This window comes from Eucyclogobius newberryi, unplaced genomic scaffold, assembly GCF_026437365.1.
Source record: "Eucyclogobius newberryi isolate DKJ021-1_F unplaced genomic scaffold, fEucNew1.0.hap1 SCAF_21, whole genome shotgun sequence".
NCBI classification, from domain to species: domain Eukaryota; kingdom Metazoa; phylum Chordata; class Actinopteri; order Gobiiformes; family Gobiidae; genus Eucyclogobius; species Eucyclogobius newberryi.
In genome coordinates, this window is record NW_027315846.1 from 7,479,472 (window position 1) to 7,507,447 (window position 27,976).

Genomic DNA, 27,976 nt, shown 5'->3' on the forward strand with positions numbered 1-27,976 from the left:
GTGCTCTCATCTAGTTTTGTGTCGAATAAAACAATTGTGACATAAAGGAGTTTTCGTAATTCCCGTTCACTTTTGCTGAAGCCGGCCGCTCGCTGGAAAGTACTTATACTTTGTACACAGACGCCGCAGCAGCGTAGAGTCCGCCGCACCCTCACGAGAGGTAGAGGCACCTTTGGGTGGGATCGCGATCGTTCTCAATGTCAAGTACGCGCCTCGAAATACAAAAAACCGCAGCTGTAAAAAATATCAGAGTGCAATCACCTGGACGAGCTGTTTGATCGAACGTTTCGCTCGCCGTTATTCTCGATTTGTCCGGACGATGTGAAAAAAACGGGCGTAACGTGCAGCTTCGATGGCCGACGACAACAGGACAACCCAAACAGATTCCCCCCCTCCCCCCCCAAAAAAAAGAAAAAAGAAAAAAGTCAAAAATAAAAGAGGTATTATAGTTACAGTGCAAAAAGGTTGAGAAATTCAAGCTTAATATAAAAAACATAGCACCAAACAAAACAAAAAAAGACAGAAAAATGCATGCAATTAACTGAGGTATTTTTAGTGAAAAGGGCTTGCTAATGAAAAAAAAAGTAAAAAATAAATAAAAAGCAAAATGGGTCTGAACACAAAAAGGCTTTCCGGGTTCCTCCTCGCGTTACGAAGGAGTTTCCCGCCTTTTCGCGTCACTTTACGGAGCTTTGGTAGACGTGGGATGCAAAGTAGCACTAGTGCGATTGAAATGATTGGCGGCATCTGAAAAGTTTCCAATTGAGTAGAAAAAGAAGTCTGCAGCATACTTTTTTTTTTCTTTTTTGCCTTTTCGTGTGATGTCTTTCCATATATAGAAACCAAACTAGAAAGACAAAGCACAAAACCATGATATAGTCACCATTCTCTCTAGTATCAAAACACGAGAAACCGAAAAATCACCGAGATAATGCCATAGAGCTCTCGCTTTCTCACACACACAATCTATATATATTCATAGATTTTGAACATTTATAATAGAAGCCATCCAGTTGTCATGTTTTTTTTTTTTTTTTTTGTACATTATAGCTACAAGAACATGCAAGAAGTGCCGTTTAAAAACTAAATTACAGTAACTGGGAATGTTGAAAATTCCTACTCAGGATTATCATTATTTTTTTTATCTCTTCTTCTTTCTTTCTTTCTTTCTTTAAATAGATTTATATACTTTGCTACGTATATGATTTTGGAGTCAATGTGACCACGCAATTGTCAAAATAACAGATCCTAACATGGAATAAGTGCAAAATTTTAGGAAACCATTTTTTAAAAAAAGAGGAGGTGCCACTCTCACACTTTTTTTGCGTTGCTCCAGTGGTTTCTGTTTGCCAGGTTCAAAAAAACGGACTGGCACTAGTGCACGGGCTGAGGAGTTTAGCGTTTGTTTTTGTTTTTTACACTTTTTTCCTACATATTTCGATTTAACTATTTACAATCTAATACTACACAAAAAGCGACAAAAATAAACCTCATCTCACAGACATGACCGAAAAAACAAAACAAAAAAAAAATGCGGAAAAGACACAGCGACCTGACCTTATTTTCATTTTCCCAACACTTTGCTAATCGTTAATAAAGCACTCATGTGATTAACGAAGGAAAGGAAAGTGAAAGATTGTGTCTGCGCAAATTAAAATAAAAAAAAAAAAAATCCGACGATAATCATACTCGGTTGCCTTGGTTGCGCCATCGAAATGAAGATGGGGGAAAAAGGCTGACGGGGCTAGCGTCGCGCCGTGTCAGGAAGTGCGTCGTTATCTTAGGTGCTAATGCAGTGAGCTCCGGCGTAGCTCAGTTGTTTGGGACCTGAGGTTGATTGGCTTTGAGACTGCGCAGGGCCCGTCGCGCCGCGGCCGACTTGGCGATGCGGTAGCTGCGGCCGACGCCCTTGAACTTGCCCTTTCCCACGACCTCCACTGTCACGCGCACTTTCCCGTCGTAGGTCCTCTCTGCGGGGCTGTGGGGGCGAGACCAGGGCCATCAGAAAACAACCACACATGTAGATGAGACTAGAACAGGACAAAACCCGGTCTAGAACAGGACTAAACCTGGACTAGAACAGGACTAAACCTGGACTAGAACAGGACTAGAACAGGACAAAACCTGACCTAGCACAGGACTAAACCTGGACTAGCACAGGACTAGAACAGGACTAAACCTAACCTAGAACAGGACTAGAACAGGACTAAACCTAACCTAGAACAGGACTAAACCCGGCCTAGAACAGAACTAGAACAGGACTAAACCTAACCTAGAACAGAACAGGGCTAAACCCGGCCTAGAACAGGGCTAAACCGGGCCTAGAACAGGGCTAAACCCAGCCTAGAACAGGGCTAAACCCGGCCTAGAACAGGACTAAACCTGGACTAGAACAGGACTAAACCTGGACGCTAAACCCGGCCTAGAACAGGACTAGAACAGGGCTAAACCGGGCCTAGAACAGGGCTAAACCCGGCCTAGAACAGGGCTAAACCCGGCCTAGAACAGGACTAAACCTGGACTAGAACAGGACTAAACCTGGACTAGAACAGGACTAAACCTGGACTAGAACAGGACTAAACCTGGACGCTAAACCTGGACTAGAACAGGACTAAACCTGGACTAGAACAGGACTAAACCTGGACTAGAACAGGACTAAACCTGGACTAGAACAGGACTAAACCTGGACTAGAACAGGACTAAACCTGGACGCTAAACCCGGCCTAGAACAGGACTAGAACAGGCCTAAACCTGGCCTAGAACAGGCCTAAACCTGGCCTAGAACAGGACTAAACCTGGCCTAGAGCAGGACTAAACCTGGCCTAGAGCAGGACTAAACCTGGCCTAGAACAGGACTAAACCTGGCCTAGAACAGGACTAAACCTGGCCTAGAACAGGACTGAACCTGGCCTAGAACCGGACTGAACCTGGCCTAGAACCGGACTGAACCTGGCCTAGAACAGGGCTAAACCTGGCCTAGAACAGGGCTAAACAGGACTATACTCAAAAGAAGGCAGAGTATTTGAGGTTCCTAGTTGTGTTTTTAAAATGCAAACTTGAAGCCGATACCTGAACTTGGCAGTTTCTGGCTCCATCTCGAGCAGCTCTCTCACGGGAGAGCGTGGCACATTGGCAGAGAATTTTTCTGCAAAATTGACAAATCAAAAAGTCACGCATATTTTCCCGGAAAACCATTCAATCAAACATTCCAGCATGCCCTCGTTCAGACGTCCCATTCGCCGCGTCTCACCTATAAGTGGCCTCATCATGGGATAATACACCTGCCACACCGTCTCCAGGGACATGCCGCTGTCCATGTAAACGGCTCCGGCCAGAGACTCAAAAATGTCCCCCATCGCTTTGGGGACCTCGATGTCCTCCTCCTTCTCCTCGTCCTCCTCGGAGCGCCGCAGCTGAAAACGAAAAACCGCGGGAACACTTGATTGATAAGAGTCTGTTTCTCGTTACCGTTTCGATTACGCTCGGTGGAAGTGTGCGCGCTCGGTCCTGAAGGCAGAGACCGTGCTTCTCCAGAGCCAAGTCAAGACATTTCCAGCCAAATCAAATCCAACTGGACTCTCTCTTTTTGGTCGTGAAATCATGCGAATATGAACCAGATTCATAGATGTTGACAGCGCCGTTACGCAGACATGTCGGTCATGAACGTGGAATATCATTTAGTGGAAAAAAAAAAAAGAGCAAAGATTAGGTTACTAGGCCTACTCGGAAGACTTTGCTCTCGAGGATTAATGCTTATTGTGGTCCTATTTCACAAGTAGGCAGAAAAAAGATTGGATAATACTTACTTCAGCAGCAACTATGCGACTTGACTATGTTCATACTCATTTAAAAAGCATGTGGGTTTCACTGAAATGCTAATTTATACCCGACGAGTTTATGAAAGTAGCTCAACGCTCCGGGTTTCCCATAACTTCCTTTTCGGTCTAAATTTTTGGAAATATGGATAAGTATTTGGTTGACAATTATAATACTTTTTATTCACAAGGAAATTAATGACCCAAACCTCACCAACAATCAAGAACTGGACTGACACTGTAATAACCATCAGACAAATGGAAAAAATGACTTTCAGACTTCATTTGGAGATGGACAAATTTGGCCTAGATGGGATTTGACGGTTTTACTTGATGTGCCTTAAATTTATTTATGTTTGTCATGTTGCATTTCATTGTCTCCGTTATTATTTTTACTTATTATTTTTATTGTTACTTTTTTTTTCAAACTGATTATTTTTTACTTTTTATTATTATTATTTTTTTTTTTTATTTGTATTATTATTATTTAACTTTGTATTATTATTTTTTACTTTGTATTATTTTTTTTACTTTGTATTATTTTTTACTTTGTATTATAATTTTTTACTTTTTATTTTTTTTACTTTTTATTATTAGTTTTACTTTGTATTAATATTATTTTAACTTTGTATTATTATTATTATTATTTGCATTATTATTATTTTATTTATTGTCCTGCTCTCTGGTCATGTTTCTTTTTTTATTTATTTTATTTGTATATATTTAAAAATTAATAAAAAAATCTAAAAGGCAAAAAATGAAATTAAATCATACTTATTTTTTGTGTGTAGAGTTTGGTGGCTTGAGTGTCGTGTCAGTATTGATGCAGCAAAGACACATGATTATGACGCTACATTAAAGCTAAAAGATGAGGTAACGCAAAGTCACCTCAGAGTCCATCCCTTGCATCTCGTTCTTCTCCAGCTGGAACTGCACAAAGTCATCGATGACGTGGAACAGCTCGGGGGAGATGGCCTTGAAGTACTTGTGGTAGTCGTACTTCACGGCCAGAGAGGCAAAGATGGTGTTGTTGACGAGCGCCGAGCGCAGGTCGGTGAGCACGCCAGGCGAGTGCTGCCGCGGGTCTTCGTAAAGGTGCTTAGTTATGAGGTAGTCTAGGATTGCATCGCCGAGGAACTCCAGCCGCTGGTAACAATCTGGAGGAGAAAAAAAAAAAAAGTCAAAATGAACTAAAATGCCGGGAATTTTATTTTAGTGTACCCGTATTTTCCGGACATATAAGTCGATCCAGAGTACAAGTATAAAGTCGTATAAAGTATAAGTCGCACCCCGGCCAAAACTATGAAAAAAGGTGCGACTTATACTTTATATGACTTTATACGTATACTCCGGAGCGACTTATGTGATATTATTTGTTATTTTCACACTTGCAACCGCATTTCATACTCCAGTGCAACTTATATAGGTTTTTTTCTTTTCCATTATTCATTTTTTGGCTGGCGCGACTTATACTCCAGTGCGACTTATAGTCCGGAAAATACGGTAATCCGCTTCAGTTTTTTATCTCAATGGGTTGAATAAAGGTTAATCAAATAAATTGTATCTTATCTTGTTTATTAATAAAAAATAAAAAAGTCAATTAGGGCTACAACTACCGTAAGTCATTTTGCTAATAGATTTGTCTAGATTATTATTTTTGATGAATTGTTCATACACTACATTTAATACACAATTTTCATGCAATTGCGGCTCAATTTCAGCCAAGTTAACGATTATTCGACTACTAAATTAGTACAGATCAATTTTTTATTCAACTTTTATGGATGTTTTTTGTAGTGTTGCGCCGATTAAGTGACTGTAGAAAATAATCTGTGGTGTTTTGATAATTGTAATCGTTATCTGGACTTAACACAACAGTAAAACGCATACAAAAAACACCTTTTGTTTAAAAAAGGCGGCGACATTATTAAATCAAAATGTCCAAAAAAAAAGTATTTATAAAGAAAGTATTTCGCATTTTGATTAATAATCTTTATTCGTAAATATTCTCAACCTAGTGACCATAATATAATACCCCTGTTTTGTAAAAATAAAATTAAAAAAGGTTATTAAAAATGTATTTAAACAGTCTCGACGTACAATGGTACAACTTCTAACTACTCCACCACTACAATAATTTATAAGTTGCCGTACTTTTTTTGCACATTTTTTGAGGAGAACTGGCTCTTGTCCCCACCTGAGGGACACGATCCAAAACACAGTGGTCAATCAGTTAAGGACAAACTGGCCAATGTCCAGCCATTATCCCGCAGCAGAAGACCATAAACAGAATTCTCAATAAAAACAGAACAAAGGAAGACAATCGAAAACCCAGCTGTATTTGGGTCGATATGATTTCATGCGAACGCGACCTCCATGTTTAGACCCGCAGAAGCATTGGATCCGGCCCGTTTCCCCCGCACATAACACGGGACACGAACCTGTGATGGTGTTGTAATGGTACGAGGCGTGGGTGAAGGCCTGGAGGAGGTACGCCTTGTTCTGAAACGTGTAGTTGATCTTCTTCTCGAAGTTCTCGAAGCCGGAGATGAGGTGGTGGAGGGTGCGTTGGGCGTAGGGGTGGTCCAGCATGCAGCGGGGAGGGATCTTGAGCCAGCCGTAGCCCAGGTCCAGGGCCGAGAGCTGGGGGGCCGGAAGCGCGAGGGCGGGGCGGGTCTCTAGGATGCTCCTCTCCAGCGGCAGCACCTGACGAGGAGGTGACGAGTCAGTGGAGGATGTACAAACGGGTTTCTATTAGGACGCTTTGGATTTAGACTTGGAGCAGAGGCGCTGCTGGTGATTTTCAGGCATTAGAACATAATCTGTTCTGCAAATATTCTCATATAAACCCTTTGTCGCCGCTTCTGACAATTTTACTTTTACATCTATATTTTTATTTTCTCAAACTTAAACTCTTAACCTTACATCAAAATTGCTCCAAAAGTCAACTGTGCACTCCAATTTTTCTACTTAAGTATTTTTAAAAATGTATTTTTAATTAGATCAAACTATGTACACTTTTGTTACGACCCAAGCATAATTAAAAGTTGTTGTACCATTTATGCAGTTTTGTTGATAAATACAAACTTGTATAATGTTAATCTGTTCAGTGGGTTTTTAATGGGAGTGATGAAAAAATGTGCAGTTACCAAAGTATTATAAACGTTGAAAGGTTCAGAGTGACACTAGGATTGTGTTAAAAAAATTGATACGGCAATATATCATCACAGACTCAGTATCCGTATCGATTTTTTTAGATATGTGTGGCCCGTAGGCTTTACTAGACAGGAGAGGGTGAAGTGGGGGATGGAGAGAGGGGAGGACACGCAGCAAACAGCCAGAGTTGGGACCTAAACGCACGACACTGTGGCCGGCTGCATACAGTATCGATTACTTTTAAACTTTTAAATTTTTACACATTATTTTATTATGAATTGTCCAGGCGGCCATTTAGAAGCGAACTCCTAAAGAGGGGCGTGCCGTTACCGTCCTGCAGGAAAAGCAGAGGCTGTTCAATCTGCTAATGACTGACAAGCCAACGAGGTGGAATAGAGCTGTGGACCTGATCAGAAGCTGATCTGTGCAGAAGATGCTACAATACTCAGTCCTACCAGACACATCTCGGTGAAGATAAGATAAGATATTCCTTCATTGTCCCACATGGGGAAATTTCATTGGTGCAACGCAGGTAGATACAGAGGTAGATACAGAAGAACAGATCACTTATAAGAAGTCTGAAAAACACTTTCAGTAGAAGATCTCCTATAAATACATAAAAACTCCCATAGACAAATAAATAAATAAATAAATACCATTGCATGTGATCACGACAGTAATCACGACAGAAGCGGTGACATCAGACAGGTCCAGAGTGATCTCACCTTGAGGCCCAGCGAGCACAGGAACATCTGGGCGGCCCGCTCCCCACAGCTGGTGAGGTAACACCCCAGCAGCGCCTCCACACAGTCCGCGATGCTCTTGTCCGCGATGCACTGCTCCGTGTGCAGGTCGTACGATATCGACTGCTTCCCCAGCTCCGCGCCGCAGTTCTCCTCAGACGGATTCCAGAAGCCCACCACGAAGTCGTCCTCCTCCCCCGCCTTGCTGGGGTCCAGGTAGCACATGGCGTCCCAAGAGCTGTAGTCGAACTCCTCGGACGGGCCGCTGTGGGCCGGTTCGGGCGGGTAGTGAGCGGTGCTGTGGGGAGCGGGCTTCTTCGGGGCCTTCCACTCGTATGGGGCGTCTGGGCCGGCGCAGGGGCCCGGGGGAGGCGTGGGAGTGAAGGTGTTCAGGGAGATCTTTTTGCCAAAGGCCCCGGAGCCGAGGAGCATGTTGTCGATAAACCTGTGCAACATAAAGCGACACAATCATTTCTCTTTTCTTAACATTTTAAGTCAATGATGGCCCCCTCAAAAAAAAACACTTAACATTTTGCGTGTTGTTAAATTTATACTATTTTTATTTGAGTTGAAAGAAACAGATGTTCAACAAATGTAAAATAATAACATCAAAATCTGCATATTTGTTAATGGTCTGAACCAATGATGCACCTCTATCTTATACCTTTGAAAGATGTTCGAAACTGTATTTTAGGGTTGCAAGTTTAAAAAGTCAAATATAGGCAATTAGCAAATCGCAAAAGGCTGCAATTTTGCCATAGTAATTTCCTAATTCTGCATAAGAACTGCAGACTATAGTTTAAATCTGTACAAACGTGCTCTGAAGTCTTTTAGTAGTTTGTCAGTTCATAGGTTTACTCCAATTTTTACGTAAATTTGTGTTTAAATGTGAACTTTTAAACAGAACCCCATTATTAAAAAATAAATCGCGCATCTATAACATCTCATCTGAAAGAGCTGGAGTGAGTTTCCATGAGCCGACTGGGTTCACCTTTGTGTCTGACGTAATGATGTCACGATATCACATTTTAGTGTTACGATTATTGTGAGGAAAAAAACATCACAATTTAACGATTATTCACGATTATCGAGAGTGTGACTAAACAACAGCGACAGCTTTCATTTTCCTTCATTCCCGTGGTCTGACATGTCACTGTTCCTCAAGTCTGTGACCGGCTTTACGGAAATTTAAACTTTCTGAAAGTCAAAATAAAGTTAAATATGACAATAACAGCCCGATATAAAAGCTTATTAATGTTTATTTTTTGGACGACAGATTGAACTTAAGACTCAATTTAGCTTCAAAAACGGTCATTGTTATTATTTTTTGGTCCTCACGATTATATTGTGACCTGAGGAATCATCCCTAGTCTGAAAAAGCTGTTGAAAAATTTAAAACAAAAACATGAACGTGAGAACTAGGTACGATTGTGAGAGCTGGGAAAAAGTTAGATTTAAATACCCATGTCATCCTTTCAGTTTGTAAGTCAGGTTCCCCAGCTTTAAGTATTGGTTTGTAGATACACATATTTATACATTTGAGTGATTATCTTGGTTGTCATGTTAACTAGGCGCCTCTGAAATCAACCTTATCAAATGAAAAACACTGAACCTGATGTGCTCCTTGTAGTACTCGAGCTCGTCCTCCATGTTGACATCGTCCTTTGGCTCCTCCTTCGGCAGAAGCTCCTCCTCCACCTCTTCCTCCTCATCATCGCACTCGTCGTCGTCGAGATCCATCCCAGGCTGACCGTTGGACTGGACCTCTTCTTTGGGCTGAGGAAAGATAAGAAAAAAGACGATGTACAATAATAATGTGTGACTAAATATATCTTGATTGGTGTGAGCCGGTAATTATTCATTTATTACCACCATTATTATTATTATTATTCCTTATTAATTCAAATTGCGTCCTGACAATTTTAAGGTAAGGAGAAATGACAGATACATTTAATTATTTGTTTAACATCACTGAACAGCTCTGTTAGGCAAAAAAAAAATAAGTGTGTTTCCAGTAACCCGACCGACCTTAATTTCAAAATTAAAAAAAACTGACGTTAAACATTAAATTTTTTATGCAAAACCTGTGCGAGGATTTAAAAATATAATAAAAAAAAATATTGAAAAATCCGACCTACCTAATAGAATTTTTTTTTCAATGTTACCGGAAACACACCATTTATTTTATTTGGCCTTAGCACAAATCTAATGAAATATTTACTAATTTTACTATTATGTTCATATTATTTTAACTATAGAATTGCAACATACACATTTTCACACCTCGCCTACATTGCATTTTATATCTATTTTACAGTTTTTTTTATTTGAATCATATTTCCATTCACTCCTTTGTTATTATAAATATTATTTCTTTCTTTTGCATTTGTGGAGCTACTGTGTCCAAGTAAGTTCCTTCACTTTGTGCAAGCCTTTGTCAAGTTAACTTTAAATAATTGTCCATAAATGGTCACAATATTGGTCGACACAAGGTAGTAATTCCCACGTACAATGAAACTCCCACAAAAGCAGCACAAAGACTCTTATAATCTTTCCACGGCTTGATTTTATGATAAATGTGCCTCTCCGTTTGCCTATTCAGCTAACCATGTAATTGTCTTAAATACGTTTTTCTTGGCTTACGGGCGTATTATATCAATTTAGTGGAATAGTAACATTACATCCATTTTCCTTTCACTTACAAGAGAGGAGTCAAGGGTTTCTAATCTAAACAAACTGAGTGGCAGACAAAGCTATTGCCTGCCCTCTGGTGGTCACATGGGAGCAGCGGAGACGTGGCCCACCTCGTCTGAATCCAGTTTGTCGGTGCTGCTCTTGTCCTGGTTGACGACGTATCCGGGGGGCAGCCAGTTCACAGGCGGGTCAAAGATGGACACCACCATCCGACTGGGCAGACCCTTCTTCTTTCCCAGGCGGTACAGGTTACAGTTGCTCACCTAAAAGTACAGTCGTATTAAAACACAGATGTGGCCAATACCAACACGGCACATGACGACCACGCTGAACAGTTCAGTTCACTAGCAGAGCGTAGCTGGTCCCACCTTCTTGCTGCGCATGTAGCTGAGGCGCCCCTCGTGAGCGTCGGGGTAGGTGCAGAACAGGTACGTGGTGATGGCGTGCTTCAGAAAGGAGTCTCCGAGCATCTCCAGCCGCTCCAGGTTGAAGCCGTCGCTGGCGTTGGACAGGGTGAGGGCCTGCAGGATGAGCCCCGGGTTGGGCCCAAGGCTTTTGGGAGAGTCTCCTGCCAGAACAGGACAAGGTGCTGTGGGCGCACTGGGGCCCGGGGCTGCCCAGGGGCAGACTGAGGTAGCTTTATCTGGGAGATCTGAGGTCCACCGGGTACAATCATCTTCAGGCTGAGGACAGGGGCTGAGGGCGGGCTGCACGGGAACTGAGGTAGCGACTTGTATTGATTCAGGGCCCACCCGCTCAGCGGCGCTGGGCTGGGGGCGTTGGCAATTGTCATGTTGGTGAAGGTGCTCTTCTGGGCCTTTGTCACACAAGGCGACGGTGGCAGTGCCGTTTGTTAGGTTCCTGGTGCAGGTTTCATCTGGTTCAGAGTTCACTGAGGGGTCAGAGTTCACAGGAAAGTTCACTGGGGGGTCAGAGTTCACTGGGGGGTCAGAGTCAGTGTTTTCAGTTACTTGGTGATTACAGTGACCGTCGTCATCCCCTTCACATGACTCAGAACAGGAAATATACGTCTTGCTGTCAATGGATCTTTTCCAGCCAAAGTCGAGGTTTGGATATCTGCCAGAGACACACACGAGTTCATTTAAAGGGTGTTAACAGTTGTAGCTCAGTTGATTTGCTCGGAAGATGAAAAGCACATTGGGTTAGATCAGGAGCATGAACACTCAAAAATAATCGTTCCAAAGACTGGCTCTGGCTCTGTGGGACAGCGTGCCTCCATTGTATAAAATACAGGAGATATTTGTGCAGTGCATCCAGTAAATACCTGAAGTCTGGAGGCAGACTCTGGGAGCCCACTCCAGCTTCAGTGGCCGTCTGCGAGCGCAGCTCCTCTGCGATCAGGAGGCAGTGGAGGCGGTACAGGATGCTGGGCAGACACACCGCCTTCCTCCACAGAGACGCAGGGATGGGGTGGATGGCACACAGCTCGGGGACCAAAATCTACAAAAAACAACAATATTTTATAGTGGGGGAGGCACTACCTGGTGGTCTCCATGGAGATGTTTCGCCGTACTGTGTAATATTCAAGGCAATGCAGCAACATTTCTCCATCTCGCCTTTATTTAATTGGGCGTTTTCTTTGCTCAAAAACATCTTGAAAACGTTCAAGGATCTGACCTAAGCTCGGCCTGCTCGTCTCTATGAAGATATGAGAATTTAATGCAATACTGTGGAAGATTCTTAACAAATCAATAATATCTCCATGAAAAGGCGGACCCCTCACAGGAATAATGACATAATTAACTGTACGTCTCCAGTCTCGTGTGATTACCTGTTTGTTCTGCAAACTCTCCCACTTGGCCTTCCTCTTCTCTGCACTGCTCAGCGGCAGAGCTTTACCTTTTTGGTTCAGGTGTCGAGGAGTCAACAAGTTCAGTCTGCAGAAATAGAATGAAGATCACTAAAGGCACAAAGGCTAGTACCGTAGTTGATCGTAAAGTAGTGTTCACTCCTGACCTGGAGGAGGTGTGGTCTACGTCCAGCAGCGGTTGGTTGAGGTTGGACAGGTCCAGGTTGTACTTGGTTTTGTAGTACTCTGCGAACGTCTCGTACTCGGGCGAGGGGAACTTACTGAGCGGCGTCAGGTCCGTGTACACGTCAGCCACGTAGAAGCGGTGCGGCTGGTCGAAGTTACGATACCTGGAAGAAAAGCCAAGTGTGTAGACATGAATCAAGTGTTTCATTCTAAAAGCAAAAGGACATTACAATGTTCCTTGTCGAGATTATTTGTCTAATTGATAATCGTGGTCATTTGTCATCAATCTATACATTTACGTGTACTTTTTTGGAGTAAAGTGTTTTTGTATCTAGTCGTTATGTCATACTAACGTCACTTTCTTCATTCCGAATGTTTGATTTCCTAAACTGGCCAAACACTAAAAGAATTATCCTCTATTAGGATTCTATTGCCGTTTGGTCATCGTATAAATAATGGTGAATGAACGTAATGCATTGTTCAAAGATAATAACGTGCTCTCTTCATTTGTTGTCTCGTAGGATCATCTTTCATTGGTTTTTCTTGCATTAAAGGCCCATGACGTCGCTTCTCGTGGCGCAAACCTTGGAATGATGACGGCGTCCTGGTAGTCCTCCAGCTTGAAGGAGAAGGGGCTCTGCTTGGTGTACTGCGTGGTCGGAATGCCGGTGCGCGCCTCAGACTTTTCTATGTCCTCCATGAACCTGAAGTCCATATCCAGAGTACTGGACTCGCCGACTGAGTGGACACAAGAAGAAGAGAAGGGCAAAACGGTAAGAGAGCGCGTTTTAAGAAAATATTACAGTAAAGAATCAAGCTTTTATGACTGCAAAACCCTAAAAGCTTGAGGATTCGCGTTAAACACATTAAATGGCGTATGACAGGTTTTTACCATTTTATAATTTTGACTATATTTGGTCCATTTATTTTATTTTAGTTTTACACCAATCAAAATATTTGTGGAGAAAACTTTGAAAAATCTGTAGAAAATTACAGGAAGTGATATCACACTACGCTCATTCCAGTCAAAGTTTATGCAGAATTTACACAAAGAAACTTTTTTTTTGACATTCTAAACATTAATTCAACAAAATGAAGTCGCACTCATATATTTTTTATTTCTCAAATGTTTAAAATTGACCAGTGTTTGCTGGGTAATTTCCTAGTGTGATGTCATCAATTACAAACAGAAAGTGGAAATATAAACCTAAAAATGTGCTATTTTGTGATATTGTTTTAAATATTTTTTAGCAAAATTCAAAATATATTTATCTTAACTGCATTTTAGTTAATGAGTCGTCCGACTCGTCATACGCCCTTTAAATTAACAACACGAGTCACGCAAAATAGGACAAATAATATGAAATATACCAGGTCAAAGAAATTCTAATAAGTACTCCAGCTAGTTCAAATTAAAAAGTACAATTCCTCATCAATATTGAGCTCAAACTTTTACAAAATGTATTGATTGATACGTTTAAAAAAGACATTACGCGATTATTTGTTATGTAGTCACAATATATGACACAAGCTAGTCCTTATTACTACAGATCACGAAAGAGAGCAGTAGACTGTTCATCATTTGTGCCAATAATGAATAAATGTACTAAAAATGAAGATTACTCAAACATGTATACATCCCTCGAAATACTGCGTGTGTAAATAACACGGGCAAACAACTAACTGCAAACGCTCTTATACGCCGATAATATGTCGACAAATCATCATGGTGACGGACAAGCCTTAGGCGCCGCTCGACGACTCACCGACATTCAGCGGCAGGACGCAGTAGGCGGAGTCGGCGAGCACGGGCTTGAACTCGAGCGCGGGCTTCTCCAGACGCAGGATGTGGGAGAAGATGTACTGGTGCAGCCGCGTGATCAGGTCCAGCTGCGCCGCGCTCAGGGCGAAGCCGGACTTCTGCAGTTCGATGGAGATGGTCACCTCCCCGGAGCGAGTGTACACCGGGAAATGGGGGATCTGCGGGGCGACGGAGGGGAGGGTAAAGAACGTTAAAAGATGACATCGTTATCGGCGAAATTGGGACAGTTGTGGCTGCTCAATGATGGACTGGACAAATGAAAAGATCCTAATCACCATTATTTTGGCAGTACACAGTTATTTATTTTATGTAAGAAGTTGTGGAGGAAGTATTGATTTTTTATCATTTATTACCGTATTTTCCGGACTATAAGTCGCTCTGGAGTATGAAATGCGGTTGCAAGTGTGAAAATAACAAATAATATCACATACAAGTCGCTCCGGAGTATAAGTATATAAGTATAAATATAAGTACAAGTCGTACCCAGGCCAAAACTATGAAAAAAGTAGTCATGTTTTATACTCCTCTTTTAGGGATTAGATTAGCTCCAAGGTTGTGTGTGTTTTTTTTCTTTTTTTTTTTACTGCATCATATATATTTTTATTGTGATGTTGAAAAAAATAAAATAAAAATGGGAAAACCTCTCAACAGCTTTCCAAATATGACTATGATTTGTGGCCGGGAATGCTAATTATACAGTGAGGCTACTACATGGATATAGAAATGTGGATCCTGTTGCCCTGGTAACATTGCCTGACCAGCCATTCCTAACACGTTTTGGCAAACTACTTATCAAAACTGTGTGTGGGTCTGGGGCTCGACCGCTGCGGTTCAATTTCTAGGGCGGAGTTTAGAGCAGAGACAGAACCAATCACATAAACCCAGAAGTGACACAAAAAACGCGACACGCTTAACCGGATATTACGTAGCCCATGTCAACAAGGCGTGTTCCGCGTTATCCGTCCCCGAACGCAGAAAATGTCTCCTGAATCGTGATGACGCCCTTCGTATAACCGCATCTAACGCACGTTCATCACGGCGAGTAGAGCGGACTTTCCTGATTGTTCAAACCGAAGCGAGAGCAGAAGTAAACACTCGGTCACGAGCCGGGTCCGAGCCGGGTCCGCCATCTTGAATGTTTTGGAACGGGGGTGGAAAGCGCTACTTCCGTATCTCAGTGTGACGCGTTAAAACCTCCGCCTGGGATTGGTAAATTGGTCGGTAGATGGAATACCGACGATCTCATTGGCTATTGACAACTCCGAGTCCAGACCGAGACGCAATCGAACCGAATGTGGGCGGGGCTGGCGGGTCAGGCAACTGGTAACAAGGGGTGGACAATATATCGGTGATAATGTAAGTATTGGGAAATATTTTCGCTGCTGCAAAATCTATAGATAATATATCAGACTTGAATGTTTCAGTTCATTCAGTTTTCTATTACCGTATTTTCCGCACTATAAGGCACACTTAAAAGCCTTTAATTTTCTCCAAAAAAACCAACAGTGCACCTCATAAATGGATTAATTCTGGTTGTGCTTACTGACATCGAAGCGATGTTGTGTGGTACACGTTTTATTTCGCTTAATGCACCTTTTATATGAAAAATGATCAAAAATAGACCATTGACAGTGTACCTTATAATCCAAGTGCGCCTTATAGTGCGGAAAATATGGTACTTAGTTTCTTTGCCATTACAGAACTAGAGCAATGAAGAGTTAGCAATATGCATGGACAAAAAGGATAAGAAAAAGTATGAAATGATTAGACATTTTGCAAAAAGATGAATAAAAGGATAATACTGGCTCTAGATCAGGATTGGCAAATATCACAACAGACAAAACAGACTAAACACAAACACACATCCCCCTCCTGTCTGGTAACAGCAGAGAACATCAGAAAGACACGCCCCCTCCGCTCCTTACCCGAGGAATAGGTTTGGCGGTGAGGATGCCAAAACATCTGGTGGTGTCCTCTGGAGGATACAGTTTCCTCCGGCGGAAGTTCAACTCGTCGGGCAGTGGCGTCGTGAGCACCATCCCGATCACGTACAGGTAATACGTCTGCCCCGGCGTCGCGAAACTGTCCCTCAAACACGTCGGTATCTACGAGGATTAAGAGGATTAACGCGAGACATCCGGTTGTACTTTCATGCCAAAAATGAGTAAAGTCACTGCAAAAAGGCCTTAATGGAGGTTTTGTTGGAATCTGAACATGTTAAAAAGGTGTCGTCGTCTCATTTTCCGCTGGAGGGCGCGCTAGCTGCTCGTCTCCAATGCCTGACACGTTACAGAGTGTGGCATTAAACGTATCAATCGTTGCGGAGACAACCAGGTGATGCCACAGGTCACATCTGCATCAAGGCGACCCTGTTCACTATAAAAATGTAGGTTTGAGTTATTTTAGTTTATTAATTATAGTTTTTTGGAGACAAGCAGGTGGCCAACTCTCCACCTGACAAGCTACGTAATGCACCTTTAAAATGATCATATGGTGGTGCAGTTTAGAAAATGGTTAATTAAATTTTCCACGTCTAAAAACTTTCATCAACGATTATTTTAGTGGTGGACTAGTCAGTGATTATTTTATTAGTTGACTGGTCCATTGATAAAACGTCTCTTTGCAAGTGTTTTAGAGACTGATGAGGTCATATTTATGGACGACTAGTCACAATTCGTCAACAATTGTCGCAGTCCAACAAAAAAATTATGGCAATTAAGGCCCAGTCCGTTCCTGGGAGTTGAACGCAGAACCTTCTTGTTGCGACGCTAAAGTGCTAGCCTCCGCGCAGAGAAATCGCTTTCAAAAACTCTTCTTACAGCTTTCGGGTAACACTGCCTCCTCTTGGTGGAGCCGGGTCGTCCCGGTACACTGGTCTCTTCCTCGTCGTGAAGGTCGAGCTCCTCCTCGTATTTGACCGTCTCCTTCCCCACGGGCATCAAGTGATCGTCCAGCTCACCTGGAAAAAGAAACGCTTGCGTGAAGTCTTACCGTAAATGATCATGTAAAGTGTGTCTTCTTTTTTTAGTATTATATTTTTTTTAATTCATATTTGTATTTAATAATAATAATAATAATAATAATAATAATTATTATTATTATTATTATTATTAATTATTAATTTGTATTACCATTTTCATTTATTTATTATTTTTTAATTACTATTTTATTTATTTTGTATTATTATTTTGTATTACTATTTTTATTTAATTTGTATTATTGTTTTTTATTACTATTTTTATTTTTTGTGGGGGGGGTTGTGCTAAAAAAAAAATTAAATAACTATTAATAACAAAATTTAGAAAGCTGTTGCAGTGGTAATGCTGCCGAAATAAACTAAGATTCGTAAGTTGGGCCTGTATTATTTAAGAGACAGATTCAACACTAAAATACAGGCTAAAAGAATCCCAAACTTGTTAAAACGTGAAGACCTCATGAACTTAACTGGACGACACGCTAATAAACATGTTCTTTACCTATTTTGTGGAGCTTCTCACAACACATGAGTGCCACGGCTTTCTCTGCCAGTCGGGCACAGTTCATCACAGGGCCCTGTCGCAAAAAAAACGCCAATTACAAACGGTCAACAGACGTGAAATGACAGTGTCAGGACTTCTCTTGCCTTCACCGGCGCTCGCAAAGGGGAGTTGATGGGTAAAAACAGAGTCGACTGGAAGCGTCCGTCCTTCGTCTCCACCGTTTTACATTTAGGGGCCAAGTGCGTGAAAGGGTCGCTGGGAAGCCTGGCGCAGTACCTGAGAAAACAAACGGAACGGGGCGATTTCGTTTGTCATTTTCCCATCGGCACACGTTGCTGCGCGGCGTGTTGTCGTGTAGCGGTTTCTACCTGTTGATGTGCCCGATGGCCGTGTTGACGGTGACTCTGGGGCCGCCGTCCACGGTCCGCAGCACGTACGGCGGGAGGATGTTGTCGTCGTCCAGGATCTGCTCCACTTCGAACTCGCCCACCTCCACCGACTTGGAGCACTTGTTTCTCAGGATCTGTCGAGGCGAGATGCAAGTGTTAAACGTGAGGATGCGGTTTGGTCGTTTGTACGTCTGACTGTGAACTGGGAGGAGGAGGCTGAGGAGGAAAACTGGAAAGTAAAAGTCTCCTTCATAAAATTACATTTTTTTTGTGTGTAATATTTAAAATGAATTATTAAAGTGCAAAATTATTACTTTATACCTTTATTTGTACTTTTTGAATCAGCTTTTTTTCTATGAATTTTAACTGCCGTATTTTCCGGACTATAAGTTGCACCTTTTTTTTTCATAGTTTTGGCCGGGGTGAGACTTATACTTATGTTTATACTTATATACTTATACTCCGGAGCGACTTATATGTGATATTATTTGTTATTTTCACACTTGCAACCGCATTTCATACTCCAGTGCAACTTATATATGTTTTTTTCTTCTCCATTATGCATTTTTTGGCTGGTGCGACTTGTAGTCCGGAAAGTATATACTATCAATAAAAATGTTGAACTTAATATGCTCAAATACTTTTTTTTTTTTTTTTTTTAATGCAACTCCCTTATTTTCTACTTTTATTCCTTTATTTACCATATGTTCTCCATGGTTTTATTATTATTTTTTATTATTTTAATTATTATTTTAATTATTATTTTTTATTATTTAATTTTTTAGGGGGCTGGGGGTTGTGTGTGGTTGTTCTATTGCTTTTGTTCTATGTTCTAAAAAATAAAATAATTAATAACATTTTAAAAGCTGTTGGATTCTCTCTCTACTAATAATAGAATGTATACAAATTAAATAAAATTATCATGTATTTGCAATTTGGAAGCTACTAAATAGTCGAAGGCACATAAAACACCTAAAGTCTTAATAAAATGTTTCTTTGTGGTGCACGTAAAAAAAAAAAAAAACTGTAATAATTCACCTTATAACCAATCAATGGACCTTTCATTTTTGATTCACCACTTCTAATGATCTCCTATGATGAACGCACATCCCTTCTGAGTGCATGGACTACAGAAGCACGCACCTTCTCGATGGCCTTGTACGTGGTGAGATCCTCCTCAAACGCCTTGGTCCTCTCGCTGTCGGCCAGCATGATGTAGTTGGAGACGGGCGCCCGGGCGCGGCCTTTGGACTGGACGTAGGACCTGTACTCTGTGGGCAGGTCGAAGCGCACCACCAGGTTACACTTGGGGATGTCCACGCCCTCCTCCACGATGCTGGTGGCGATCAGCAAGTTGGTTTCATGAGCGCGGAACTTTCGGAGAACCTACGAAAGGAGAAAATGTACTTTAGAGGACGTTTTCAGCCAAAACAGTGGATTGCACATAACTCATGAAAACAAATGACCAAAGATTGATCTTATTAAATTAATACTAAACCCGTTTTTATCAGACTGTAATAGTTAAAATAAATGTAAAAAAATATGAATACTAGGGATGCAATAGCAATAATTATTCCTTTTGTAAATTTGCATTAGATTTAAAAATATGCTGATTGAACACTTCTAAATGGAAAACAAATGCAAATGTATTGATAATTTTGTTTTTTTTAATAAATCACCTTTTTCCTTTTTTTATTTTAGAAAGCCACTCTTTTTTATCATTTATTTAAGTATTAGAGTCCGTATATTCAAGAAAATATCAAATTTAAATCACACTCATTAAAATAGACCACAATTTCTGTATTTAAATAGTTGACTAGTTTACGTTTAATTGTTGCAGCCTGATTAAAAATATACCGCAGGGGAAGATTAAAATGACTGCTTTTGCAAATGACATTCTAGTTATGAGCAACCCACTATGCAATATATACCGGGAAAAATGTAATGAATGAATAGAGTATTTGTTCTTTTGTGCGCGTCTGTGGAGTTTGTAGAAAAGCGCAGTATAAATCAAATGTTTCCGTGTGTTGAGGAGATTCCCTGAGGCTCCGTACCTCCTCCTGCTTCCTGAACTCCACCTCCATCTGCTTGTTGCGAGGCTGGTTCTTGCCGATGCTGTGGCCGGTGATGAAGTTGCTGCTGATGTAGGCGAGCTCCGGGTCCTGTTTGCCAGCCTCTTTGATAAGTCTGAAAAGGAAGGAAAATAAAGTCTATTTATGATGTTGATGGGTCACAGTATTATTAGTGCTAAGCAGAACTTAGCCTTCTGTCCACGTTTTAGGTTTTCTATGGGCGTTTACAGTTCTGCATTTGAAACATATCTGCTTAAAATAAACTGCAAATGAGAACTAGCACTGTTACTGAACACTGTAGGGTTTTGCCACTTGTTTGTCTCTGTGGAAATGTTAATTCTTTGCCCGGAATGTTCGACAGTATGGCATTAAACATGTTCATCTTCCATTTGATTCCATTAAAAAGGTGATACTATCGCTAATAAAAACATGCACCGTCTCTGACCTGCGACCGGTCCTGATTGCGTCACCCGCTTGTGTTAAAAAGGAGACGAGTGTGTTTAGGCCAAGAAGAAAAAATGTGTGTGTTTCCGGTAACCCGACCAAGCTGGATTTCAAAATAAAGAAAACCCGACATTAAACATTGTATCGCATATTTACTGGCCGTACGTTTCGAGAATTGTGAGAGCGAATCCAAAAGCTGAGGAGAAAAAAAATCATCTGTGGGGATTGTGATATTTGAAAATTGCTTTTGATAGGTTTCGTTTTATCTACGGGCGTATCCATGTTTGCAGATGCTAATATTTGGTCAGCGTGCAGACTGGCTGCCATGGCGGGGGCGATATGCACGCCCGGTGTTTCAGCTGTGAAGTTATTTAGCGTGACTGTCGAAAAGTGCTCACATCATCAAGTGACCATAAGAAAAATAACATTACCCAGCACACGACTACGGCGGGGGCCGCAACAGAGCGGTAATTACTAAACAGTTGCCTGCTAATGGCTCTTTTCCTGTGGTTGAACTAATATAGATGTAGAGAACTATTTTGTTCAATATCTGCATACCAATAAGGCCACTTCAATGGCCTTATTGGTATGCAGATCACTTCTGGGAAAAGAAAACTGTCTCCAAAACCTGCAAGGATTTTAAAATATATTTAAAAATGTATAATAATCCGACTTACCTACCTGATTTTTTTTTTCAATGTTACCGGAAACAATTTTTTTTGGGGGGGGGGGCCTTAATGCCACACTATGAAACATTCTAGTCAGGGCAATAACAGACGGACAGGCACCATAGTTTTAAATGAATAGCACTGAACAAAGACTGGTTAATGGACAATACCGGTTCAGGACCACAGCGGTGTATCTCCTCTCCACAAAGATAATCCCGCATAAGATGTTGGTGAAGGGCGAGGGGAAGTTGGCCTCGGGCCGCTCCTTCGTCTCCACCTCCTCGTCTTCGTCCTCGTCCTCCGAGTCGCTCCAGGACACGTAATTGTCCTGGTTGCGGTTGTTGTACCACTCCACGCTCTCGAACTGCTGCCGCTCGAAGGGCTTGTACTCGTGCAGGATCTCCAGCAGCCGCAGCACTTTGGGCGTGACGAACTTGAGGTCCAGGGCGGCGGGGGAGAAGTGCTCTTCGCACAGGGCGTGGATCTTTCGGAGGGTGGTGTCGGTGAAGAGGAGGAACTTCCGCGCCAGCTCCTCCTGCTCGTGCTTGATGTACTTCTGGAGCTCGCGGACCATGATGCCGGCCGCCTTGTCCGCGCACCACGGCCCCAGCACCTGCAGCACGGCCTGGCAGTCGCCCAACACCTGCACACGGTGAATATGTAAGGTTAAGGTTGACATGGCAACGTTATGCACTATGCTTAGAGGGCGCGGTCTCAAAGATGGTATTTTCAAAAGATGATGCAAAAGCCCAATAAACTTGCCTAAAGTGTAAATGGACTAATAATAAATATAATAGTGTTAGTGAAGAATCTTGTATAGTCTGAAACTTAACTACACTGACAACTTATTAATTAAATAAGCCTGTCGCAGTAATTACTATATTAACTTATCGTTCAATAAATCATAGATAGAACTGTATATTTTGGGGCTCAATGTTTACTGTGCTTTTCTTTGCTCTACTGAGGGCGTTTGTTATTTTTGTTTGTAGTGTGACATGATTTGAGCTGCACCTGTAACTGCCCTGTTAGATGAAAAGGTTTAACCGATTAACTAAGTCACCAATGCTTAACAGGGTGATTGTTAACTGGCGAGTTTACAGAATTGTTCCACCAGAGGGCGCCCCGGTGCACTCATTCCACTTTGACATCTCCAGAGTGAAAAAACGTTGAGCTGAAACTCCAAAATAGTGCATTTATCTCAGAAGTGCTGCGAAAACCTGACACTGCAGTGTTCATGGAATGATTAAATATGAATTTAATCATTCACCGTTTATTTAACTTGGTCCTCATGCGAGTTACTGGATTATTTAACTTTTTGCCTCAAATTGAAAAAACTATCAATCTTTCCTGTTCAAGCTAAGGTAAGCCGCTAACATTAGCATCTTTGCACTGTGACTCTTTAAGCGTGTTTTATTAATATTTAACAGTGAGTTAAAACTGTGTTTCTAGGAGATTTCATTCAGTTGTGTTTTGCACAGTTCATTCACCAGTCGCTTTGCTTTTAAACTTGTAATACACTCTGGGCTCATACAGACAAAACAACGAAACAGAATTTGACTTAACCACTAGTTTATACTGTATGAAGTGCAGAGGGGCGTGGCAGAGGAGAAGAGGAGATGGACCAGCGTGTGAATGACATGTGTGTGAGAGCTCTGCAGAGATATAAAGCATTTAAAGGAAGAAATAAGGCTTTATAGCGCGAGTGAGATTCATTTTTGAAAAGCCCTGTGTGTACCACCTGTCGCGCACGTGTGATCAAAATACAATGACGGATAAAAATAGCTCATGGCGGATATTCTGGGATAAATATTTTAAAGAAGGAATGGAATTATGTCAAGCAAATCCTCCGTCGGCATAAGTCTCGAGTTTACTGGGACTACTTTAAGGTTATTGTGGCATAAATCAGTTTCAATATTACGGTTTGTGTGTTACCTATGTCGAGCTGCCCGGCGTAAACGTTGCACAGTTGAGGACGACCGTACGAAATAAGTTTGTACTTCAGTGACATTATACATTTTTACAGTTAAACCTCAGAAACAAAACTGTGGATGTTCCTACTTGTTTGGCGATGAATGTCGGGTCCCTCTCCTCCCTGCACACCGGGACGCTGCAGTCGCTCAGGAAATGCAGCGCTTCGTTCAGCTCCTTTTGCAGGCGGGACGAGAGGCCGCTCCTGTCCACGTACGGGCCGCAGTCCAGCACCACTTCTCTGGGCTGAGAGGCGTAGCTGAAAGCACGAAGAAAGAGCATCTGAGCCACTCGTGCACACACACACACAAGTCGAGAATAGCAAGTGTCAGCGTCAAGACTGTCGTACCGGTCTAAGACGACGAGGTCCGTGGCAGTTTCAGCGTTGCTTTTGAGGATTTGCTCCAAATTCTGGATTTTGTGCTCGAGCTCCAGCGGGTCGCACTTCCCGTTGAGAATGGAGGCGGTGAGACCCAGGACGCGAGGGCTACCGCAGCTTTCGAAAAGCTAAGGGAGACATACATGATACATGAGATGATATACACGACGCAGGATAGCTCACGAAAGACGGTATCGGGCGCTTCCTCACCTTCATCACCTCGCAGTACGGGTGCTCGGTGATGGCCAAGTGGCAGTCGTCGAACACGACCAGGTTGATCTTTGACAGCGGTAGGATTTTGTTTTTCAGGACGTGCAGGAATATGTGACACGTCATCACCAGCACCTGAGGAAAAACAGCACATCGACGACGCTCAAATTGTATTAAAAACCATGGACGAACTGTTGCTTTTGCGTGTCGAGGTGTGCGAGGGCAACACGGGCAAAAAGCTCCATCTAGTCAATCATGCGTGGCTGATATTTATTGTAGCGTGATTCATTTGAACTCAAATGAAGCATTGCATTCTCAGGTATTCGCAAAGGTATTTTTTGGTGGATTGTGTAGTAACATGTTTTTTTATTTATTTTTTTCACAATTTTCCGTATCCTTTTTTCGTAGTTTTGGCCGGGGTGCGATTTATACTCCAGAGCGACTTTTATGTGATATTATTTGTTATTTTCACACTGGAAACCACAAGAGGGCGCTCTAGGCTCTAAGCGACGCAGAAGAAGAATCTGCACTTCCTCTACCTCTGGAGTTGTTTAGAAGTGACACAGAGGAAGAAGAATTCAATGGATTTAGTGATTTGGGGTAAAACTGATGCTTTGGTAAACTTGTTAGCATGTTCTTTATGCTATAGTTATCTGAATAACTGTTCATATGTTACGTTAACATACCAGACACTTACCACAGTTCTGTCTGTGCCTCATGTAGCTGAAGGTGTTAGCGTTAGCATACGTACACCTATTCACCATGTTCTCTCATCTGTTATTATTTTAAATTGCATTTCAAGATGAAATGTCTGTTCTTTGTCTTGGATTTTATCAAATAAATGTCCCAAAAAAATGCGACATGTGTTTTTTTTCTTCTCTATTATGCTTTTTTTTTCGACTTATACTTCGAAGCGACTTATAATCCGGGGGGGAAAAAACAGCCGTCTATGGATAAAGACAATTTGATTTCTCACTAAAAACCTACTCGACAAACCTAAGACTAAACTGAGCAGCTGTACGATTTCCCAAGAAGAATATAAAAGTTTTTGGTGAATCTCCATCTTGATATCTTGATGCGGTTCTTTTCCGACTTAACGTTGAACCCACCTGATTCTCTACCATTTCCTGTCTCCATCGCGTGTCGCTCCACGCCGAGGTCTGCTCCACGTCGACGTACTCTCCCACCTGGAGGTCCGAGTGCGTCCGGACCGCCGCCGCTTGATGAATCACAGAAGCAGCTGAGAAATGCAGAAAATAAATACGTTACAAGTTACGACTAAATCAAAGAGGGGGGGAAATGTACAGCTGTGACGTTCTTCCCGCTCTGACAATACCGGAGTTCACGAGAAATATGGTCCTCTTTGCATTTTCGTCGTAGCGTCCGCGGATTTGGTGGGAGAGCTCCTTTGTCAAAAGTACTGCAATAAACGTCTTCCCTGAGCCAGAATTCAAGCAGACGATAGTATTGTGTTCAAGAGCTGCTTCAAGAAGTTCTACCTGCAAACGACAAGGCAAACATGTCAGTGCACAGTACAGATGTAGATAATGACCTGGAAGTCGTTATGCAATATCAGAATATTGAGTTTATTGTTTATAGGAAAAAATGACAAGAAGTGCTGATTAAAAATACAAATTAAAAATGTTACGTTTTTAGTAAGAGTATAGTATAGATATTTCTGCAATGTTTTGATTACTTTAGAAGACATTTCACATTAGTCTCAGTTTCAGGACATATTTTAACACATTTCTGACTATTGTTATTGCAATATTTTAAATTATATAAGATAAGATAATCCTTTAATGTCCACACATGGGGAAATTTCATTGTTACAACGCAGTAGAAACAGGAGGAAAGGACAGATTATAGGAAGTTTCAAAAACACACTCTTAATAGAACTCTTATGAACAAAACCAAAAACTCTTATTAACAAAACTCCTCTCCTATCTTAAAGGCGGTATGGACGATTTTTTGGCGATTTGAGAACGCAGGTGGAAGTGCACATGCCACTCCCCCGTGCGGACTGATACAACACACACGTGCGTTTGTTTATTAGCGCAACGGAGCGCATCGCATCGCTCGTCTCCCGTAGATTTCTGTCCACTTCTGCGTCAGCTCAAACTGTCTTTCTCCGTCTTCATTTTGCCCCGTACACTGAGGGAACTATATTATGATAGATCCATGCGCTTAGACACGCGGAAACGTGGGGACGAGCCAGACGCGGCTGCAGGTGAGCGGTAGGTGCGTTTTATGATCGATACGTGGCAGGACAAATGATTTATCCACGCCACGAAATTGTCCATACCACCTTTAATAGGGAATGGAGGGGGGGGAAATAAAATAAAATAGATAAATAAAATATATATATATATTTTTGTCAATACTGCCCACCCCTACTTCATTTATATTTAGTCTAGATACAGGGTCGTTTGTCAGTTGAGGCTGTTACGTCCCTTATGTCACATAAGACAGACACACAAAGATATAGAAACTGTTTTCCTGTAGTCAAGGACGTGTCACATAGGTCAAGTTTAGCCTTTCATGATATATTTAAATCCTAATATTTTTGGCATGTGTACATTACATATGACTAGTCTCAGTGATAAAATTGCAATATATTTGTATTAGAAAATAACTGATTCTGTTAGACGTTACACATAAAACGAATGACGTTACAGCAAACTGCATACTGCATACCCGTATTTTCCGGACAATAAGTCGCACCGGAGTATAAGTCGCACCAGCCAAAAAATGCATAATACAGAAGAAAAAAAACATATAAGTTGCACTGGAGTATGAAATGCGGTTGCAGGTGTGAAAATAACAAATATTATCACATTTAAGATCCTCCAGAGTATAAGTATATAAGTATAAATAGAAGTATAAATAGAAGTATAAATAGAAGTATAAGTCGCACCCCAGTCAAAACTATGCGACTTATAGTCCGGAAAATACGGTAACTACTCTAATTGTGTTACTTTTGTTCCTCCAAGAATAACACAAACCATGACACTTAAGTTTTGACTCCGATCTTACCTGATATTTCCTTGGTGTGTAGATGTTATCATGGATAGCCTCCTGCTGCCATGGCAACCCAAAGAACGGCCCCATGGGTGAGGAGGCGGGAGTGACCAGCTGCAGGCCTGCCATGCTTCGCACACACACGCACACACACACACACACACACACACACACACTGGAGGTGACACACACACTCCTCCAATGGCCACTCTATCTCATTTCATCGTGCTCCTCTTTGCAGAAGTTCACTAGAAATACACAAAATGTGTCAGGGCAACAACATCACCCTGCGTAGTCTCCACCTTCCTAAAACATACTCACAGAATACGAGCGAGGCTTCCCGAGCGAGCAGAGAACACACAATCTGCACTCCATGACGAACGTCCCGTTACCAAAGTGCGGCGCGCCGCGACATTTGATCGGGACGTGACCCGCGGCGACGACAAAAGACGCACGAAATGTCACGAGCGACGATGTAACGACGCTTTTTGGATCGACGACCTTCTGTTCCGACACGAAAGGACGCTCCAAATGTGTCACCTCTTCACAAACGCCGAGCGGCCTGGACAGTGAACGGCTTCAACGGCTCTGCAAACAGGAACAGAATTAACACAGAGCTCATGGCAACAAACACTGATAAACATCTGTGAAGTACTCGGTGTTAATCACAGGTTTATACTGAGACTATGGCAGCGCAGGTTTTATTTGATGCAACTATCGGAGTATAAATGTCACTTTCTGCCTTTACGGATCGAAATTAAAGGCACCGATGGCAGATTAAATATAGTTACTTCTATATGTATATGTTCTGTTAACAATTTAGCTTTTTTTAGACTGTGGGGGCATTATTTAAACCACCACAACCTACTCCATTAACAGGAAACACTGACTTTGTACTGCGTGCTGTGGACAAATTGCTGAAAAATAAATAATAATAATCACAGACTAATTGTTCGATAAATGAAAGATAAGAACAATATTTTTAAGGCTCAGTAATCATCGTATGTACATTTTCTTTGCATTACTGGGGAATTTTTGTAATTGTACTCAAATAAAGTCAGATTTGAGCTGTAGAGAGAGTTGAATACGGAACTTCTACAAATGATTACACACACTGTTC

The 27,976-nt window shown here is 41.8% G+C and overlaps 1 protein-coding gene across 1 annotated transcript; it reads right to left on the reverse strand.

Moving 5' to 3' along the window:
• Positions 1–1,531: 1,531 nt before the first annotated feature.
• Positions 1,532–27,022, reverse strand: dicer1 (dicer 1, ribonuclease type III). The gene is made up of 28 exons (XM_072457520.1): positions 26,872–27,022; positions 25,172–25,334; positions 24,945–25,075; positions 23,836–23,970; positions 23,596–23,753; positions 23,337–23,505; positions 21,449–21,921; positions 20,149–20,281; positions 19,238–19,480; positions 18,074–18,228; positions 17,849–17,981; positions 17,703–17,778; positions 17,046–17,185; positions 16,152–16,331; positions 14,171–14,384; positions 12,989–13,142; positions 12,386–12,568; positions 12,201–12,306; positions 11,694–11,869; positions 10,777–11,485; positions 10,519–10,671; positions 9,327–9,490; positions 7,697–8,159; positions 6,257–6,521; positions 4,704–4,972; positions 3,251–3,413; positions 3,070–3,145; positions 1,532–1,978 (listed from the first exon to the last, which is right to left on the reverse strand). Exons 1-28 carry the CDS (start codon positions 26,983–26,985, stop codon positions 1,813–1,815), a joined length of 5,664 nt encoding a protein of 1,887 aa, XP_072313621.1. The 5' UTR covers positions 26,986–27,022; the 3' UTR covers positions 1,532–1,812.
• Positions 27,023–27,976: the final 954 nt, after the last annotated feature.